The sequence below is a fragment of the Sciurus carolinensis genome, chromosome 2 (genome assembly GCF_902686445.1).
Source record: "Sciurus carolinensis chromosome 2, mSciCar1.2, whole genome shotgun sequence".
Lineage (NCBI taxonomy): Eukaryota > Metazoa > Chordata > Mammalia > Rodentia > Sciuridae > Sciurus > Sciurus carolinensis.
The window spans coordinates 81801736-81819470 of record NC_062214.1 but is presented as its reverse complement, the minus strand read 5'-3'; the positions used below and the strand labels follow the sequence as shown (position 1 = coordinate 81819470).

At 44.7% G+C, this 17735-nt stretch overlaps 1 protein-coding gene across 3 annotated transcripts; it reads right to left on the bottom strand.

Moving 5' to 3' along the window:
- Positions 1–3166: 3166 nt before the first annotated feature.
- Positions 3167–17490, bottom strand: Ubl7 (ubiquitin like 7). Of its 3 annotated transcripts, none has more exons than XM_047539009.1 (11): positions 17472–17490; positions 15917–16129; positions 14811–14930; positions 10480–10562; positions 9635–9719; positions 9011–9068; positions 8186–8319; positions 7882–7931; positions 7453–7620; positions 6765–6887; positions 3167–3565 (listed from the first exon to the last, which is right to left on the bottom strand). In XM_047539009.1, exons 2-11 carry the CDS (start codon positions 16098–16100, stop codon positions 3428–3430), a joined length of 1143 nt encoding a protein of 380 aa, XP_047394965.1. In that variant the 5' UTR covers positions 16101–16129; positions 17472–17490; the 3' UTR covers positions 3167–3427. The 3 variants fall into 3 exon arrangements, with proteins under 3 accessions (XP_047394965.1, XP_047394962.1, XP_047394964.1); XM_047539006.1 differs by having other exon boundaries at positions 17422–17488; XM_047539008.1 differs by lacking the exon at positions 17472–17490 and adding an exon at positions 17352–17471.
- Between the last annotated feature and the right edge of the window lie 245 nt (positions 17491–17735).

Sequence of the window (17735 nt, the reverse complement as noted above, 5' to 3'; positions counted from 1 at the left end):
CCCCTCCAGCTATTGCCCTGTCCCTCACTAATAAGATCCTCTAGATTTCTCTGCCTGTTGCCTCCAGTGCCCCCTAATGTATTCAGTCCTCCACCCTGCAATCTGGGTCTGGTTTACTGTGTTGTCATCTCAAGGTCACCACGGCACAAGTTTGTAAGTCCAAGGTCAGCCTTCCTGCACCATGAGGACCATGACCTCTTTGTCCAGTTCCTTCCACTCCCTCTGCTTTGGTGACTCCTGCTCTAGCCTTCTAGAATTAGCAGATCCCACCCCCCATCTTCCATGTTTCCTACTAACGACTCACCATTTCCTAAAAAGTCAAACTCCTTAGTGGCTATTATTTTTTCCTCCACCTTTCCCTGAAAAGTTGAATTACCTTTTCACATGATGAAAATTCAGCCTTGAACTTAAAACTTCCTGATCACCAGGAAGCCCAGGTACATCCAACTGTCTACTGGATATCCCTGTACCTCAAGCTCAACATGTCCAAAATTGGTCTTGCATTCTAAATCCTAACCCCCAATTTCTTATTCCTGCTGCACCACCACCTACTCACTCACATTCTGCCTCCTCCCTCTTTCTCACCCTCAGATCTAGTCTGTCCTTCACACCTCACATCCTCCCCTCCACCCAGCTCCCCTGCTGTAGTTTAAGTGAAGGCCTCCACCATGTCCCATCTGGAGACAGCAAACATCCTAGCTGGTCACCCACCCCCCTCTCACTTCCCACAAAGGCACCCTCCATGCAGCTGTCAGACTATCTTACATATAAATCTGGTCCCCAAATGCCCTACCTAAAGCCATTCCAGGGGTGCTCTTTGTCATTCCCTGGATAAAGCCAGAGCTCCTCAGCCTAATCTAAGCCCTCATCTAGTCTCCCCTACTTCAGTCAACAGTCAGCCATAGTTGTACACTTTCTAACCATGAGACCGTGGACAGATGATCTCCCCATCTGAATTTAGTGTCCCCATCTGTTCAATGAAGATGATCGTAGGTATTTTCACCTCTTCCAAAGACTGATATCAATTCTGACCCCTTAAGTCTGTTTCCACCCTTTTCTTCCATTGCATGCTGCCAGGCCAGCCCTCAGTTCTAAGCAGATCACTGCCTCATCGTCCTTGATGGGGTCCCTACCTCAAACCTGTCTCCTTCCCCCCTCTATTTACCTGCAGCAGCCAGACTGACCTTTCTAAAACACAAACCTGATTCTCATGATTAAAATTCTGACTCTCTACTGTCCTCAGGGTAAGCCAAAACTCCTTACATGACCCCTGCCTTGCTATCCCTCCTGACAGGGCACAGGAGCCATATTCTCCCCCAACTCCCAGCCTGCTGAGCACATACACCTCCCTGCTCAATTCCTCCCTACCCTTCTGATTTCATCTTGGATACCACTTTTTCCAATCGGCTTCACTCACTCTCTCACATACCTTAAGTGAGCTCCCTTTAACTGAAACCCCCATAGGACTTGGACTTGCCTGGTCCAGGTCTTATCAGGCTGTAGTGTAAACGTGTTTTGTCTGTCTTGCCAATGACACAGTTCCATGAGAGCAAGGATGCTATGTTTACCTGGTGCAGAAGTGCAATGTTTGTCCAAAGTGTGAAAAGGACAATGGTGAGGAAGGAGCTTTGGTCCTGGAAAGCCCCAGGCTCAGTGGGGGCACTTATCAGACCCAACATATACTACTTAAAACTTGGCCACAGGAAGCAAAGCCGACTTGCCAAGGCTCTGGAGGAAAGAGCTGACAAAGAAGGGAAAGGGAAACCGTGGGTTCGGCTCAATTCTGGGAAGCTGTGTAACTGGTACTGGGGTTGGTTCTGGCAATAGGGCAGGCTTACCCAAATACTCCACAGAGTAATGGGGTTGGGAAGCTAAGGAGCCCCAGTACCTTTGAAGGGCCTTAGCGTCAGAGTGAAAGCTGCCACAGAATGGAATCCAGCTCTAGGCAGCTGTATCATGGGAACAGGAAGGGCTATGTCAGCCCCATTTGACCACCAGGAGCCCTTGAGGATAGAACCAGAGTTTGTTTCCACCAGGAACAAGCAAAGGACTTTGGGTTCAAAGACAAAGCTTCCTGGTCTTTGCTCTCAACCACAAGGCAGCTGGGTTTCAGGCACACCAATGAGACCCAGAGAGGCCTGGCACTGGAGGCCCAGAGATTGAATCTTTCTGCCAAGGCAAACACCTTTCGACATTAATTCTAGGGTTGTGTAGGAATGCAGAGAAGCTTCAAATTTCTGGAGGAGACAAAGAACAATGGGCTGTTGGGGACATATATGGAATAGTGGGTTCTTCTGAGTGCTTCCCTTTAAGAATAAATGACAAACTGGAGGATATCCAGAGAAAAGGGGACCAAAACAAGTACAGGTTAAAGGGGCAAGTGAATCACCACACTCTCTTTAAGTAACTAAATGAAGAAGACAGAGCACACTTGTTCTACGTGGTTCCTTAGGGCAGAAAGAGGATTTGGGGTAAATTCTCTGGGGAACAGTTAAAGAAAGAATAGATTGTCTTTATAAGTTTAAGACTTTTGTCCCAGGAGAAAACAAGTTAGAAGTCAAATAGCCATGAATGGTGATGGTGCAGATGGAATACCTGCCAAGGTCTGGGGCAGGAACAGAGCTCTGAGCACCTTTCTACCCCGATTAGTTCTCATATGAACCCAAACACCATTAAAGGCACAGGAATTTTTCCTAACGAAGTACTTGAAGCACATAAAACCCACTTTCTCAACCTGAACACATCTGACGCTGCAGAAAGTGCCACAGGGAATTCAGTGCCAAGGGGAACAAGAGCACCAGCAGATGGAGCAGCAGCTGGGGGGGTTGGTGCCCTGTCTTCAATATTAAAGCTCAGCCCTGTTAGTGTTGGGGTTGTTATTTAGTATAATTATTTAACTAATAAGCAGTAAAGTGGAAGGCAAGCCACCCCGACCTGCTCCCTCTGAAAACCCACCTAGCTACTCCCTAGACTATGGATATCTCAGAAGCATGAGCCTCTTCTGGCCATAGCTGTCACATAGCAATGACCCTGAATACTGGGCAGCAGCCCTGCTCCAGCCTTGGGTACAACCTACAGCTGTCATACCCCAAAACACCAAAGAGTCTTGGAACTACTGCTACCAATCCCAAAGGTGAACAAGGGTATCACACAGTATTCCATGATGTGAATCTAAAATCCTCTATTCAGGGCCCAGAACCAGGGGCCAACCCTACTCCCTGATGCCATAGCACCAAGGCCACCACCTTGCTTGCTCCACTGCCTCTACTAGCTCAGATCAGCCAGAAAGGTCAAGTACTGGACAAAGCAGGAGAGTTGACCATCAGGTATATTGAGGAGGAGAGAGATGGACACATCTTCACAAGTTATCTCCCATCAGCAGCAGCAACCTCTGTAACTTGCTGGGGGTTCAGAAGGAGCAGAGGGTTCATGGGGCTCCTCCAGCAAAGATGAGTTCCAGGGCTGCTTGGATGTCCCCCCCAGTGGCCTGAAGGGCCCGCAGGCTCAGCTCATCATCCTGGATGCCCATGTCACGTAGCTGCTGCAGCTGGGGCTGCCACTGACTCTGGAAAGACAGGGTGGACCAAAGCTGTTAACTGGGATGCTAATGAAGACATACTTAGGTCTATGCTTTCAGGGGAAAGAAAAGAAGATGAGAATCCTACAGCAAAGTTTGCTATACTAAGTTCCATGGAATGGGTTCTTCAGAAACATTAAAAGGCTTGAGGGTTAAGAAAACAAATTCAAAGTTTTACAGTAAAAAAGGATCAAAAGAGAAAATGCAAATTACTGTCTCAATTCTTTCTCCCGTATACATATGTGCATGCACACACACACACAAATAAATGGAAGATGGATAAAATTTAAAACTAGTTTTGTTTTTTAACATATGTAGTGAAGTCTTACTCTTATTTACCCCCACTCCTAACCCTCCTACCCCAAGTAACCAATTTTATTTCCTTCAAGGAATATAAATGTATATTGCTAGGCAAGCACTCTACCATTGAGCTACAACCCCAGCCCTTTTTATTCTTTGAGACAGGATCTCACTAAATTGCCTAAGCTGGTCTCAAACTTGGGATCAGCCTCCCATGTCACTGAGATCACAAGTGCAATGCCCAGTTGTTTTTACCCTTTTCTTATATTCCTGTTCTACATCCACCTTTGCCCTTCTTCCCCCCTCACCTTTTATTTTTTAACATAATAACATGGAGATCTTTCCATGTTGGTACATAGAGAACTTTTTAATACTCACATAATATTCTAACATGTGTGTCCTTAAAACACCAAAACTGGGCTGTTTCCAATCTTTTCCTATCACAAAAGCTGCAGTAACTGACTCTACAACTGTCATTTTCTACATGCACATAAATCTCCAGGATAAATTCTGAGAAAAGGGATTGCTAGAATTATATGGGTTTGAGACCTATCTGTACTTCCTTTCCAGTAAATAGTCTGCTCATGTTATTTGCCCCCACTTTTTTTGTGGTGCTGGCGAGTACTCTGCCACTGAGTTACATCACCATCCCTTTTGCCTATTTTTCTATGGAGTTACTAGTCTTAATTTCTAGAACCTCTATACATCAGGAAGAGTTCACCTTCTGTGTGATATGTTAGACTTTCCCCTCAGTTTATTGTTAGCTTTTGTTTAGTTTTTGTGGTTATTGTTGTTTGGGTTTGATTTGCCAGGCAGAAATTTTCACTTTTACAAACTCAAAATTTATAACTCTTATTTTTTAAATTTTTAATTTTTAATTTTTTTGGTACTGAGGATTGAACCCTGGGGCACTTAACCACTGAGCCACATCCCCAGGTCTTTTTATTTTCTATTTGAGGTAGGGTCTCACTAAGTTGCTAGGGCCTTGCTAAATTGCTGAGGCTGGTCTCGAACTTGTAATCCTCCTGCCTCAGCCTCCCAAACTGCTGGAATTACAGGAATGTACCACCATGCCTGGCTTATAACTCATTCAATGGTTCCTGGATTCATGAAAGGGGCTTATCTACTCTAAGGATTTACAAAAAAAGACACCCACCTTTTCTTATAGTACTCCCATAGCTTCATTAATATCCCTACCTAATGACAGGAAGAAGCGTACAACATAGGGAAAACTGTGTGTTCACATGCAGAAGAAGGCACTGGGGAAGAAAGGCAAATACAGAGAGCCCAGCAGGGGAAGACTGTGGAGGGTTTAAAAAGCACACATCAACTTGAGAGGCTGATGCCAGAGGACTGCAAGTTCAAGGTCAGTTCAGCAACTTAGCAAAAAGCCCTAAGCAACTTAGTAAGACCCTATCTCAAAGCAAAAAATACAAAGGGCTGGAGATGTGGCCCAGTGGTTAAGTGCCCCTGGGTTCAATCCTTGGTACCAAAAAAACAAACAAAACAAACAAACAACAAAAAAAAGCCCCATACATCAACTTGGAGGCCTTTGATAGGCTAGGTGGAGCCAGGGCAAGAGCCGAGCTGCAGAACCAAGTGAACAGGCAATCTAACAGGGGAAGAGGAAAGCGTGGAGAAGTAAGTCGTCCTCATGTCCTATGCCTGTTACCCTCATGGTCCCTGAGGGCCAGTGGAGTAGTAAAAGTCACGTCTTTACCACTTCATGGCTTTGGGACCCAGATAAGTTCCAATGACATTCCCTGCACAGGCTTACAATGAGAAATAAAGAAAGCAGATATAAAGCTAACAGCTCACACTTGAAGGCATGTGATAAAATGCTGAGGCCCTGGGTTTTCCACTTGGCTGCTAGGGTGACCCTTTCTCTTCTTCAAACCTGCCAAGCCTCCCTGGTAACTGTTAGGATAAATCTAATCTCCTTAGGTTGGCATTTAAGGCCCCTTACACCCAGCACGCCCAGGCTTCTGCTTTCTTTCTCTAGCGCCATCTCAGGACTTTTTACACTGGGATACTGCACTTTAGCCTCATAGTTTTGAGTAAGTCACATATGCCTCCACATATCTGCTCAAACAGGGAGTTGCCTCCAACTGGAAATTGTTCCCTTCCTACTACAAACACCCCTTTTCCCCGTTTGGTTAACCACTAATTCTTGCTGGGTACAGTGGCGCACAACTGTAATTCCAGCAGCTTAGGAGGCAAGAAGCAGGAGGATTGCAAGTTCAAAGCCGGTATCAGCAATTTAGCAAGTCCCTAAGCAACTCACTGAGACCCTGTCTCTAAAGAAAATATAAAAAGGACTAGGGAAGTGGCTCAGCTGTTAAGCGCCCCTAGGTTCATCCCCAGTATCAAAAAAACCACAAAAGCCAAAAACCAAAACACAAAACCTGCTAATTCTTTGATAATCAGCTTAAATACCCCTGCCTAAAAAAAATTTTGCCTAACCTATGCCCTCACTTCAAGCAGCTAGGTTTCTCACTTTGTCCCTACTTCCATACCTGCCTGGTGTCCCATTATGGCAGGGATGAAAACTGGTATGCCCCAAGCCCCAGCATCTGGACCCAGACCTAGTATACATATGTTCAATGATCAGCTAGTGCTCACTAAATGAATGAATGACTGCCTGACTAAAACTGACATGATTATACAAGCTAGTCAGTCAGGACAGTCAGGTCACGGTCACTGGGGGCAGAAGTAGAAACCACAGGGGCAAATGTCCTTGGTGAGAACAATCATCACCTGTCACACTGCCATGCCCACACCTAGAGCAAAGCATGACAAATGAGAAGCACTCCACAACACAGAAAAAAGCCTGGCATCTAAAGCAACAAGAGGGCCATATGGAAGCCAGGAAATGAAGAAGACTGACCTGAAGGCTAGGCTGCCCAGAGGCCTGCAGGGCATGCTGGAGGGCTTGACTGAAGAGATCATTGGTGATGGGCGTTCCTGACTGGACGCCAGAGGACATTGGTGAGGTCCCTGATGAATGGCCCTAGAGACAAATCAATCAGAGTCACCTCAAGAACTATCTCAACCCCATGACAGATATAAACTATTATCAGGTCACCCCACAGTGCTCCTGGGGTACCCAACTACTACCTCCCAACAGACACCTGCTATGAGACAACCACATGAAGGTACCTAAAAGCTACTTATGTGAGCAGAAAAGGTTCCATTTTCTTCTACTCCAGGAAAATGGACTCCAAGCACATAACTCAGTTCTGAGGGAAGGCCTTGGAAGCTGGAGTTAATTCATCACCAGGAATGCTTAAGCTGGTGATAACTAGTCCCAGTTAGGGATGAGGAAGGGCACATTAAATGAGGGGGGATTCTTTCAACTACTAGGAGGAATGAGCCAGGCCTGTGTCAAACTTCTGAGCCCTAGAGGCAAGTGAGGGGGAAGTCACCTGAGTTATAGCAAGAAGTTCCCACCAGGGCTCCAGGGTTCAGCTTAAACCAGATCTAGAACCTGGGTCAGCAAAGGCAAACCTATTCTACCACTGGGGAGCTTCTCCCTTGGGGGCATGGCCTTGATGTTCCCAGTCCTCTCTCCATACCTGAGTGCCAGGAGTTGGCGTATGAGAGCTGCTTTCTGGAGTACTGGCCAGGGCCAGGGCAGTGGCCAGTTCACTCTGGGTGATGGGCCGGGGTCCAGCAGCTCCACTGTACCCCAGGGAGGCTGGGCGAGAGCTGGAAGTGCTGCTAGAGGGTGTAGATCGGGTGCTCTGGAGAAGGGAGGATCCAGAATCAGGAAATGACACTGAAATCCCCAAAGGAACCCCTCTCCACTCCAGAAATGGTTCCTAGGAAGACTGCCTAAGCCCCCAGGTCCCAAAAAGAAAATAAAAAAGGAACAGTATGACATGGTCTTAGCTCCCAAAAGAGCCTACCTATGACCACTTCTCAGCCTTGGGAGTGCCAGGTCCCAGGGAGGGGCTCATTCCCAGCACCATCTCCCCTAAACAGCAGGTAGCCGGGCCACTTACTGGGTGAAAGTCATCCTCATCATCTGAGAGCCCTTCAAACAGGAAGCCACCTGGAAGAGAGTGAACAGATTTCAGGAGGAAGAACAGAAAGGCACAGGCGCAGCTCCAGATCTCAGCTCAAGTTACTCCAAATTCATATTTCATCTCCCCTTGGAAAATTACAGGACAGATGCACTTCCTGACTCAAACTGAGAGTTCCCAAGGAACGCCCTCTGCCAACACTATACATAGCTGCAGAGGAAAGCAAATCCCTGGGCCATTATCGGCTCTGGAGGGGCCCATGGTACTCTCTTCAGGGGCTCACCTGGCATATCCCGGTACGAGCTGGAGGGCATGCTTCGGGAAGAGGAGTCAGCTCCTGGCATCGGGGTGCTACCTGCTACTGAGTGCAGAACCAGGATGATGGCATTGACCAGGGCTGGGTGAGCAGGCACCAATCTAAGACAGGGACAAGAAGAAACCCAAAGGTGATCAAGAAGGAAAAGAACACCCTCATCCATGACAGCTCTGGGTGCCCCCTCACAATGACGGAGTCGCCTGTGTCTTCAGCATCTTCAGTCAGGAAGCTCTGTTCCTCTGCTAATCTGCCCTCATCAATGACAGCAAGGCCCTCGGTTTCTGGACTCTATTGCAAATCCATCACTTTCATCTCAGAAAAAGCATGATGGGAAATGTATAGGCTGGACTCAGAGTCTGGTCCCAGACACCATCGTTACTATACTGGGCAACCTTTGACAACTTCCTTCTCTTCTCTGGGTAGGGTCGTTTACACTTGCAAAATAAGGGGATGTGGCCTCTTCTGTCTTTTCTAGCTCTGATATTTTAGAGAGGGCTTAAATCCTTCAGAGACTCTCTAACATCTACCAAACAAAATCTAAACTGTCCCAGGCACACAACGCCCCATCCCACAGAATTTTGCTTCATCCTGATACTCTTCACATGTTCCTGACTGAGTTTTACTACGCCCAAGCAGCCCTTGCTCCTTTTCACCTCCTCACATATTTAGAAGGTGGATCCAGTGACAGGCTGAGGATGGGCTCCAAGAGCAGAAACCAGGGCAACAATTAGGTTTCTAGCCTAATCACATGAGGACCGATGTGATACCCTCTAATATGATGATTATACTTACGTATCCAGCATGTTAGGATCAGCAAAGACAGAGAAGAGATCCTTGTCCTGGAGAACCCCTGAAAGAGAACACAACCCACTTCAGAGAATGGAAATCTGGTCAGATCCAGGAAGGAAAAGAGGCATTAGTCTCAGAACAACTGGTTCAACAGGAACACACAAGCCCAAACCTACCCTCATGAGAAAGGGAAGAAACAAAGCCCCAAGCAGTCTTATGTACCTGAGTACACTCCTTCCTCTTCCAGTGGGATGTTCCCCTGCCTTCCATCTCCCCACTGTGCTTCAGTCACACACTGAGTACTAACACACTGGTCTTCCTCCTCTGTATCTGGGTTCTTCCCTCATCCACCAAGGTGTACAGGAAGTCTTCCCTGATTGTGGTGATTCAGGCTAACTGTAGCCCTCATTTGGCATGCTCACACCCTCATCTGTGATGCTACTTAGGCTATTATCACTCTGGAGGACTGAGAACTCTTAGGGGATGAGTATGTAAAACACATTTTGATCACTTTCCTTCTATCCGCAAGACCAGTGAGTCTTTAAAAGATGGTCAGAATCACTTTAGGGTCATGGCTTTCTCCTTTTCCAACAACTCCTATTTCCTCAAATCCTTTCCTGCACTTACCCAGAGCAATGGGGTCACTGCTGAGGCCTGGGGTGGCCACAATGATTTGATCCAAAGACTCTTTGTTGCCGAGCATCTTAAAGACCTGCAGGAGAAACAGGGAGGACTAAGCATTCCAACTAGCTCCATACACTCATCAAATGCCCACATTCTGCTCAAAGACTTCCTCCCTCTATGTGCTTGCATATACACCACAACAATGAAACAATATCCCTGGAAATAGATGAGCTTCTTTTTGCTCTGAGATTGTGGCTTACTGGAAAGGAAACAAAGAATTAAAAAAAAAAGGGCAAGTAAACCCCTAATCTCTGTGATTCTTTCCCCCACCATAGTTCTAATACTTACAAAATGAAAGGTCTCATTACAAGCCCAATAACAAGGTCCCAAAAGCCTTTTTAAATCTCCTTACAATTACTATTTCATATTCATATATATTGGGAAGTTCACAGCTGTATTAATTTTCCTGTCAACTTTCCTATAGAAAGGCATCAGCCCATTCACCAGTGGGGAAATCCTTGTTAAGGGGTGGTAGGCAGGCAGTTCAGCCAAAGCCAAAGAATGAAGCCCAGCAGAAACTGTGTAGATCCTTTGGTTGCTGTCATGTTCATTCCATGAGGCCAGTATGATGAGAGATTATATCATTATCATTAGAGGGAATCAACACCAACCAACACCTTGCTAAGAAAGGCTCTCTGGGAAAAGATAGAGCTCTACTGAGGCCCACAGACAAGGCAAAAACTCCCAGAGGAACTCTTGGTTGCTGTGGCAACGGGGCTCCCGGCTCCCACTCTCCACCACCAGCACTAGCGTTTACACCCTCTCCTGCAGTCCCAGCTCACACTCACCGCCTCCCTGTAGGAGGAGCTGCTGTGCAAGGCAGTATGCAGCACGCGGAACTCCCTCAGGGCAGCCACTTTGTCCACAGGTTCTGGAGGACAAGACACTCACAGTTACCCTACAGTCCAGGCCCTTTCCTTGCCACAGACATAACAACATCATTTGAGCAAGTGCCCAGCTGCAACCTGGTCAACACATTCCCTTCCCTCATCACTCTCTAAGAATGTGAGAATTCACTCAGACCCATTTGTGCCACAGATATGAAAAATTGCACTCTCCTTTAAGTATTTTTAGTAGATAAACAAATTTGAGTTCAGGCCAACGGGAATCTTACCACATGAAAGAGTGCTCTGATCAACAACTCACCACAGGAATTCTAGACTTCTTACATTTGACAAGGAGGAAGGTATAATCAACTCAGGAGACACTTATGCAAGGATTTAAATAAGTGCTCTGCAAACCATCTTAACAATACAGTGCTATGCTAACACAGTATGTTAACAGAATGAAACAGAACACAGAGCTGTATTTGAACTCTGGTAAAACTATGTAACAAGTGTCAGTGTACATAGGGTCCAAAGCTGGAGGGGACAAGAGGAAGAAGAGCATTCAGATAAGGTAACAGGTTCAAGGGGTAACTGTTTTCTCCTTGGTATTCTTCCAGGTTTCTGTAATATTATTTTCAATCTTTAAAAAAAAAAAAAAAAAAAGGAGAACCAAGAAAACACACTGATCCCAAGGCTCTTAACAAACTTTCCATCACATGCCCAACAGTAAGGCCCAAAACTCCTCTTTGATCTTTAGACACTGATTCACATATATGGGAAAGTTTTGTAATAACCTCAGCTACCTGTGGTTACCATAAAGGGCCTTAGTCCATTTCATATATGGGTATGAGCAGGGAGATTAGGTAGATAGAAAATTCATCCTGGGTCATACTTCTTAAAGTGTGGTAATCCTCACTAAGGACTGCTACTTGTGTTTATGCGTTTGTATAGACTATACCATCTGACTTTAAGGCCACACTACCAAGGAAAAGTGATGCAATGTAGCAGTACCCCCGGATGCAATGTAGCAGTCATGTTCTCATCAATAGTCTAATAACGAGGGCTGACTCTTTCGAAACATACTCATCTCAAATAAGTTATCTAACTTACTCATTTAACAAACAAGTACTGGGCAAGTACCCTGTGCCTGGTTTTGGGCAAGTCACAGGAAGCAGAAAATAAGAATCTTTGCCAACAAAGGAATTCTTGGGGCAGTAGGAGAAATTAGACTAGATCAAATATACACACACACAATTATAAAAAACCACACTGATGGCCTCAGCAGAGATATGTATGTAAGCAAGGGCCATCACTGAGAGACAGGGCCAGAACCCAGAGAAGATCTGAGAGGGGCACTTAAAGTAGAACAGATGTTTCCTAGGGAAGAAGTTCTTCCAAGCCTAAGTGAGAACATGTGCAAAGACATGGGAGAATAAGAATGTGGTGCTCTGAAGGAACAGTCAGTCATTTTTTTGTGTCTGGAGCTCAGGGTACACATCCATGCTCAAATAGCAGGCTAAAGTGAAATTCTGAGACTTTATAACACACCATGGAGAACCACTAAAGGGCTCCAGGTAGGAAAGGACAAACAAGTCAATTTTCTTCCTAAAGGCTCTCATCCAGTGGGAGAAGAATGTACTTCCGTTGGAAGAAGAGTGCCAGAGGAGAAACTAAAGTATTGTCACAAAACCATTTCTTTTCAGATTGAAAAGTTTATTTTCACCTCCCAATAAAATTTTTTTTTGGGGGTATCAGGGATTGAACTTGGGGACACTTGACCACTGAGCCACATCCCCAGTCTTATTTTGTATTTTATTTAGAGACAGGGTCTGAGTTGCTTCATGCCTCACTTTTGCTGAGGCTGGCTTTGAACTCATGATCATCCTGCCTCAGCCTCATGAGCTGCTGGGATTACAGGTGTACACCATGGCACATGGTTTCACCTCCCAATAAAAAGTCCATTTGCTTAGCTCAGCTGGTAGAGTGCTTGCCTCACAAGCACAAGGCCCTGAGTTCGATCCCCAGTACCACACACACACACACAAAAAAAGTCCATTTGCTTAAAAAATAAATCTCCAGGCAGAAGTTAGAAGGAAATGGACTCTAAATATCCTAAGCTAGCAATGAGCTAAGAATAATGGGCATCTCTGTACCCTTTGAGGGTGGGAGGCAGCCAGCCTATTGGAAAGCATATGGGCTCTTGAACCTCCAAAAGCTAGGTCCCTATCAGCTCTAGCATTATGCTTTTTGTTTTGTATTTTTGGCACCAGGGATTGAGCCCAGGGGTGCTTTACCACTGAGCTACATCACTAGTTCTTTTTATTTTTTGAAACATGCTCTTATTAAGTTGCTGAGGCTACCCTCAAACTTGTAATCCTTCTGCCTTAGCTTCCTGAATAGCTAGGATACAGGCATAAGCCACTGTGCTGGACTCTTGCATTCATTTCTAAGTGACCTTGAATAAATACCTTTCCAACCCCTTTCCTTCATCTATAAAATGCTAATGTTACCTACCCTGAAAGCCCACTGTCATGATTAAGTGAGAAATCAAAGGGAAAAAACCTAGCTCACAGAAGCCATAAATGTTCCTTTCCTTTTGTTAATTCCCTCTAACAAAAGAATAGGAACCTAAATACAGGAGAACACTTGCATTTGAACAAGATGGGTTTAGTGCTCAATACACAGAGGAGAACGCAAACTAGAGAGAACTGCAAGGTGTCTCAACAAGAGGATATTAGAAATGACATACAGGATTTAAGATTTGAAGTCAGGTGCAATGGCACACACTTGTAATCCCAGCTACTTGGAAGGATGAGACAAGATTACAGGTTTGAGGCCAGTCTTGGCAACTTAGTAAGACCCTGTCATAAAATAAAAAGGGTTGGGGATGAAGCTCAGTGGCAAAGCACCTCTAGGTTCAACCCTCAGTACAGGGTGGGGTGGTGGAAGATTTAAGCTTTTGCTGGGTAAATATGGGAAAGATGGATTTTGCTCTGAATTGAAAGCTTTCAGGAAGTGGGGGCAATTTCATGACTGGGGGTGGGTACGGGGGATTGAACCTAGAGGTTTTAACCACTGAACCTCGTCCCAGCCATTTTTTACATTTTATTTAGAGACAGGGTCTCACTGAGTTGTTTAGTGCCTTGCTTTTGCTGAGGCTGGCTTTGAACTCTCAATCCTCCTGCCTCAGCCTCCTGAGTCACTGGGATTACAGGCGTGCACCACTGCACCCAGCATGTTTGGGTCTTTTAATGACCCTTATTGAGAAGGAAGGCAAAAATACTGGAGTTACTGGTAAGGAAGCAATAGTCATTCTCATTAGCCAGGATAGACGGATACATGGTCACTTTTGTGGTTTGGATAATGTACAGGTTTTGGTCTCTGCTCAGAAATGATAGGGATCTTGTTTTTGTCTTGATCCATGATGATCTCAGAATGTCCCTGTCTAAACCTGGTGACCTGTGCATTTGTTCACATTCTATGAAAGGACTCCTGCTTGTGAGTTCCAGGTCAGCCCTTGGATGTCAGGGGCTGGTTTTTCTTTCTCACTTCCATCTGGGTACAAAAGAAGATGTTTTTGTCCTTTATGTTTAGAACTGAAAAGAGGATAAATTTCAGACTGATAACTAGTGACAACAAACATGAACATCACAAAAATATATCAAATTGACAATTTTTACATAGCTTACCTTTATCCTTGAAGCTTTTAAAACACAAATGTAAAATTTAAATTATGAATTCCAAGTAACACCTTCTATTAATAAATCAGAAACTTTACAGGTTTAGTATATTTTCTCCAAGAGTGACTTTAATGTTGTTGGAATATTTTCTGGAAAATAAATTACCAGTATGGCAGGAGTTGTTAGCTGACTGAATGAATCACTGCCGTAGGCAGCTGGCAGGATCATTTGCTCACATGAAAACAAACTACAATGTTAGAGGAGTACAAGAAGTTTTCAGCTTTTTCCTAATGAGAACAGCAACAGTAAGAAAAGGAAACAAAGTTCATTCAAAAATAAACTATTAATCTAAAGAGTTTAAATGGAAACACACTCTCTGTCCCATTAGAAAACATCAGGTAATGAACTTAGAAAGTAGAGAATTAAATCTCCTGCCATGGGCAATTGACTTATGTTTATCAGTGTGGTATAATCAAGCAAGTAATAAAGATATCCCCTTTCAACACTGCCTCTTTGTTCCATCCAGGCCCATGCCTCAAGAAAACACAATCCCTTCCCTTGAAGATATTACAGAAGCTCTGCTGGTCTGACTAAAGGCCAACACTCACTCACCTGGTTTCTGATCAGGCTCAGGCCAGGATTTTCGCAGAACATGAACGGTGGACCCAGGTTGAATGCCATAGAAGTCAAGAGTCTGGTCATCTTTTAGCTTCCGGCCACAGTAGATCAGATCTAAAAAATAAGAACTGTTCATTTATATTTTGTTCCTCAAAACAATTTAAATAGTTTTTGTTCCCTGAGAACCTTATTTTGGTTGGACAGAAAGCTGGAGAATGATATCTACTTTAAAAAAAAAATTTTTTTTAAAGAAATACATTTTAGCCCAGTATGGTGGCCTACACTGTAATTTCAGAGACTCAGAAGGCTAAGGTAGGATGATTGCCAAGTTCGAGGCCAGACTTAGCAACTTAGTGAGATCCTGTCTCAAAATTTCAAAATAAATAAAAAGTAGCTCAGTGGTAAAACACCCCTAGTTCAATCCTCAGTACCAAAAACAAAAGAAACACATTTTAACAACAATCGTTAGCAAGTACAAACCCACAAGATGGAATTATACAGAATCCAACCATAGAAGAGCTCTAGAACTTAATTAACATTGTGGAAACTGCTCCATTAAAATGAGTAGAAACAAAAAAGGATAAACCCAATCCAAATGAGACAGAAAATACCCAGTTAAAAACCCTTAGCTAGTATAAATTACGTTTACAGCATAATTTAATTATACTTAAAGTCCTCCTTTCTCCACTTGAAAAGTCCGTATTATCTTCATTTCTTTATTTTCTGTCTTCCCTCTAATCAATAAGCCAAACAAAAATTCTTCTAATCATTTCTTAAGATTTAAGGGATACATTGAGGAGCCTTCCCAGATCAACAACTCCTTCCTTGGCCTACCCCAAATTTTTGTGCTTTTAGAGAAAGAACTCAATAATATAGTTTAGGAATTATGTGATGAAGTAGTTCAGTATAATACATGACTGAAATGGCAAGCAAGAGTTCTATTATGATTTGTTTCTCCTCACCTAACACTCACATCTCTGAAGTGTTAACATTATGAGGCAACAAATCCTAAGCCTTTAATTCACTCTGGTAATTCTAGAAGTATCCTCTCCACATAAGAGATCAGAGCAACAGTCCAAGCCCAGTCCACAGAGACTCACCAATCAGCTCAGGGTCTGGAACAGACTCCTGGAGTTTGCCAGCAATAAGCTGCTTCAGAAATGAAATACTATATCCCCCTAGTGAGTACTCTCCAAGTTCTGTCTCTGGCAACCGAAGAATAGACTTTGGGGCAAGTGGCTGGTCAGCCAGCTTCACTGCCAGATGCCAGTCTGAGAGAGACATCCTCTCTCTTTCGCGCTCTCTCTTTCTCCCTGAAAAAGAATAAAACCTTAGTAGCTGAAAGACAGACCACCATCCTACTCCACTTCCACCCACCAAAGGGTTGGATGACAGACAATTCAATGTGACACTGCTGAAGAAGCACAAGATGGAACATCAGGAAGCCAGAACTAGAATACGTGGCCCTCCCTTTATTCATCCTGTGATGGACAGCAAAGAACTTCAGTTCTCCAGGCCTCAGTTTCTTCATCTTTAAAGTGGACATAAAATACCATCCAATCTAATAGGAATGTTGTGAGGTTCAAGTGAGATTATCCAATCCTCTTCCTCCTATGCATTGCTTATTTCTAATTTTTTCCTTCACCTCTTGCTTTATTTACAACAGTTTTATATCAAGTTCCCTGCCTTTTTTTTGTCTTTCTCTATGAATGATCTACATTGCCACACAACTCATGATTTTAAAATAAATAAGTGATCAAGTCTTTCTCCTGTTTAGAACACCTCCACTGGCTTCAAACGTGAATAAACTGAAACTTCACAAAGTTATTCATTTTGCCTCCTGATGTCTTTCCTCTCCAACAGAGCCTTGCCCTGTGCCACTCTCCCAACAGGTTAAGTACACCTCACTATTCCTCCATTCCAAATGAAGTTCTCTCTCATCTTACACCTTTGCTAGTTTCCTGACTTTTCAAGTCTTCCCTTTCAGTCTCTTAGCAAACTCTTACCAAGCCAACACAAATACAATCTTCTCTATACTCTTCTTTTTCCTGTTGTTCCCACATCCTCTATCTCCTCAGGGCAAAAGAGCGCGCGCGCGCGCACACACACACACACACACACACACACACACACAACTCTTCAAAGTCCTTGAAAGCAAGCACTACAACTTTTCACCTTTACTGTCCCCATGCCTGGCACATACAGATGCCTAGAAGTTAAGTCAAAAGCTCGGAACACGGAAGAGTCTCATAGGCAAGTTCTTGTTTTAGCCATCATTATTGCTTTCAAAGAGGCCTCTGTAAAGACAGAGGAAAAGGCTGCCCATCCGACCTTAAGACATCCATCCTCAAAGTACCCATCCGCCTCCAGGTTTAAAACAAGATTTGTATACCAATCTCACTTAATCCTCACAACTGTTCCCTGGAGCAGGCATTATTGCCCACATTTTACAGATGATGGAATCAAAATTCAGAAAGGCCCAAGGTCACAGACAGCTAGTAGTGAGGAAGGAACAGTGTCTGGTGGTGACCCCACCTCTCCGGTGGGACCAGTTACTTAGCCGACCCACGTCGAGCCCGCGCGACCAGGGACCCTGCGCCCTCACCCGTCCCGCGGAAGGAACCCGGCCGCAGAGCCGCCGGTGTAAACACTCACTCTGGCCCTCTCGCCGGAAACCGGAAACTCCGCGCTGCATTCCGGGAGTTGCAGTTTCCGCTGCCGCCCCGCCCCTTATAAATAGCCGACCAGCAAGGGGCGCTAGTGGTAATGCTTCCGGTTCCGGGGAGGTGTGGCTCCTGATCTGTTTGAAATCCCCGGCGGGAGGGCTTTCGGGGAGAGGGTACTATTTCCTGTCAGATTAACAGGCAGCGAGTCGATGGGAAGAGGTCTGGTGTGGATTTTTCTAAAGAGGTAAACAGA